General features: G+C 40.4%; 1 protein-coding gene across 1 annotated transcript in view; it reads right to left on the bottom strand.

The window, feature by feature from the left end:
• Window positions 1-606: 606 nt before the first annotated feature.
• AKR1D1 (aldo-keto reductase family 1, member D1) overlaps window positions 607-1116 on the bottom strand; it is a 20029-nt gene continuing 19519 nt past the window's right edge. The window contains exon 8 of the mRNA XM_010005817.1: window positions 607-769. Coding sequence (XP_010004119.1) covers window positions 727-769 — 43 coding nt within the window. The 3' untranslated portion in view covers window positions 607-726. The remainder of the gene's footprint in view (window positions 770-1116) is intronic.

Below are 1116 nucleotides of genomic sequence, written 5' to 3'. Positions count from 1 at the left end.
CCCTAAGCACAATATTGACACATTTTTAGCATATCTCCAGGGTATTTAAGAGGCTTTTAGGTGGATGTAGATGTACTAGAGTCATACACTCTCCTGTATTTTGCTGAAGTGAGGGGGGATAAGAACCTGCTTATAACGCTTTAGGGGTTGAACTAATTGCATGTGGAGCTAGGTCGGTGTACCTATGGAATACAGCTCCTGTATGTGGTTAAAGAATACTCTGCTCAGAGTGAGACAGGCTTCATGGCATGATGCCATGCACTTATCTATGTATATCTGTATATTGATACATATATATGTCTCAAATCCAATTAGTTCCCCACTCCTAATTTTCTCTCATTTGAGCTGGGAAATAAAATGATACTGCTTCACATCTACTGAAGCAGAATTTCTTGTTTCAAATTCAAAGAATATGCCATTGAGAGAAAATTATTTGGTTTGAACCAGTGAGCTTGTTTTCAAGAGAAATCTTCAGTTTGAATCTTCAGCTGTCAGTGCTGAAGCTTACATGCTCAGAGTTAAAGCCTCCCAAGTTAAAAAGTGATTCAATAGGTTAAATAGATTTGCTCTTCAGTAGCAATAAGAGACTGACAAGACTAGAAGAAGTAAATGCCATGTTTTTAATGCTGATTTGAACAGTCTCCCATGAAGTAAAAGCACCAAACGTTGGGTGTCTTTCAGCAAAGGTTAACAGCAAGGAGCCAGGAACCTGCTCAGACACTTTTTTCAGTATTCATCATTGAAGGGATACTCCGGATGGTCACGCCACCTGTGGATAGGTAAAATTGAACAAGTGAGCTTTTCAGAGGAAATAGGATATCACATCACTGATACAGGTGTTCTGCGCCTAGCCAAACCTTTTCTCTTCTTTGCAATATACAGGTGGCTTTCATGGAAGGCTCTTCTGCTTATTCAGAACCTGTCTGCTCTGGCTAATCTTCCCTGCAGGTTTGGAAGCAACGTTGTGCATGTAAGGAGAGGACAGTGGAGGTGCATTTTTCAGATGTACAGACTGCATTCCTTAAGAACAGATGGGAAAGACCATCAAGAGTTTGCATGTTTGCTATTTTAGCTGTACTTGTGGGTTTACCTCAGGTTAGTAGAAGTGTTGTAGGG

This window comes from Chaetura pelagica, unplaced genomic scaffold, assembly GCF_000747805.2.
Source record: "Chaetura pelagica isolate M959 unplaced genomic scaffold, ChaPel_1.0 scaffold79, whole genome shotgun sequence".
Classification (NCBI taxonomy): domain Eukaryota; kingdom Metazoa; phylum Chordata; class Aves; order Apodiformes; family Apodidae; genus Chaetura; species Chaetura pelagica.
This window is presented reverse-complemented; position numbering and strand designations above follow the sequence as displayed.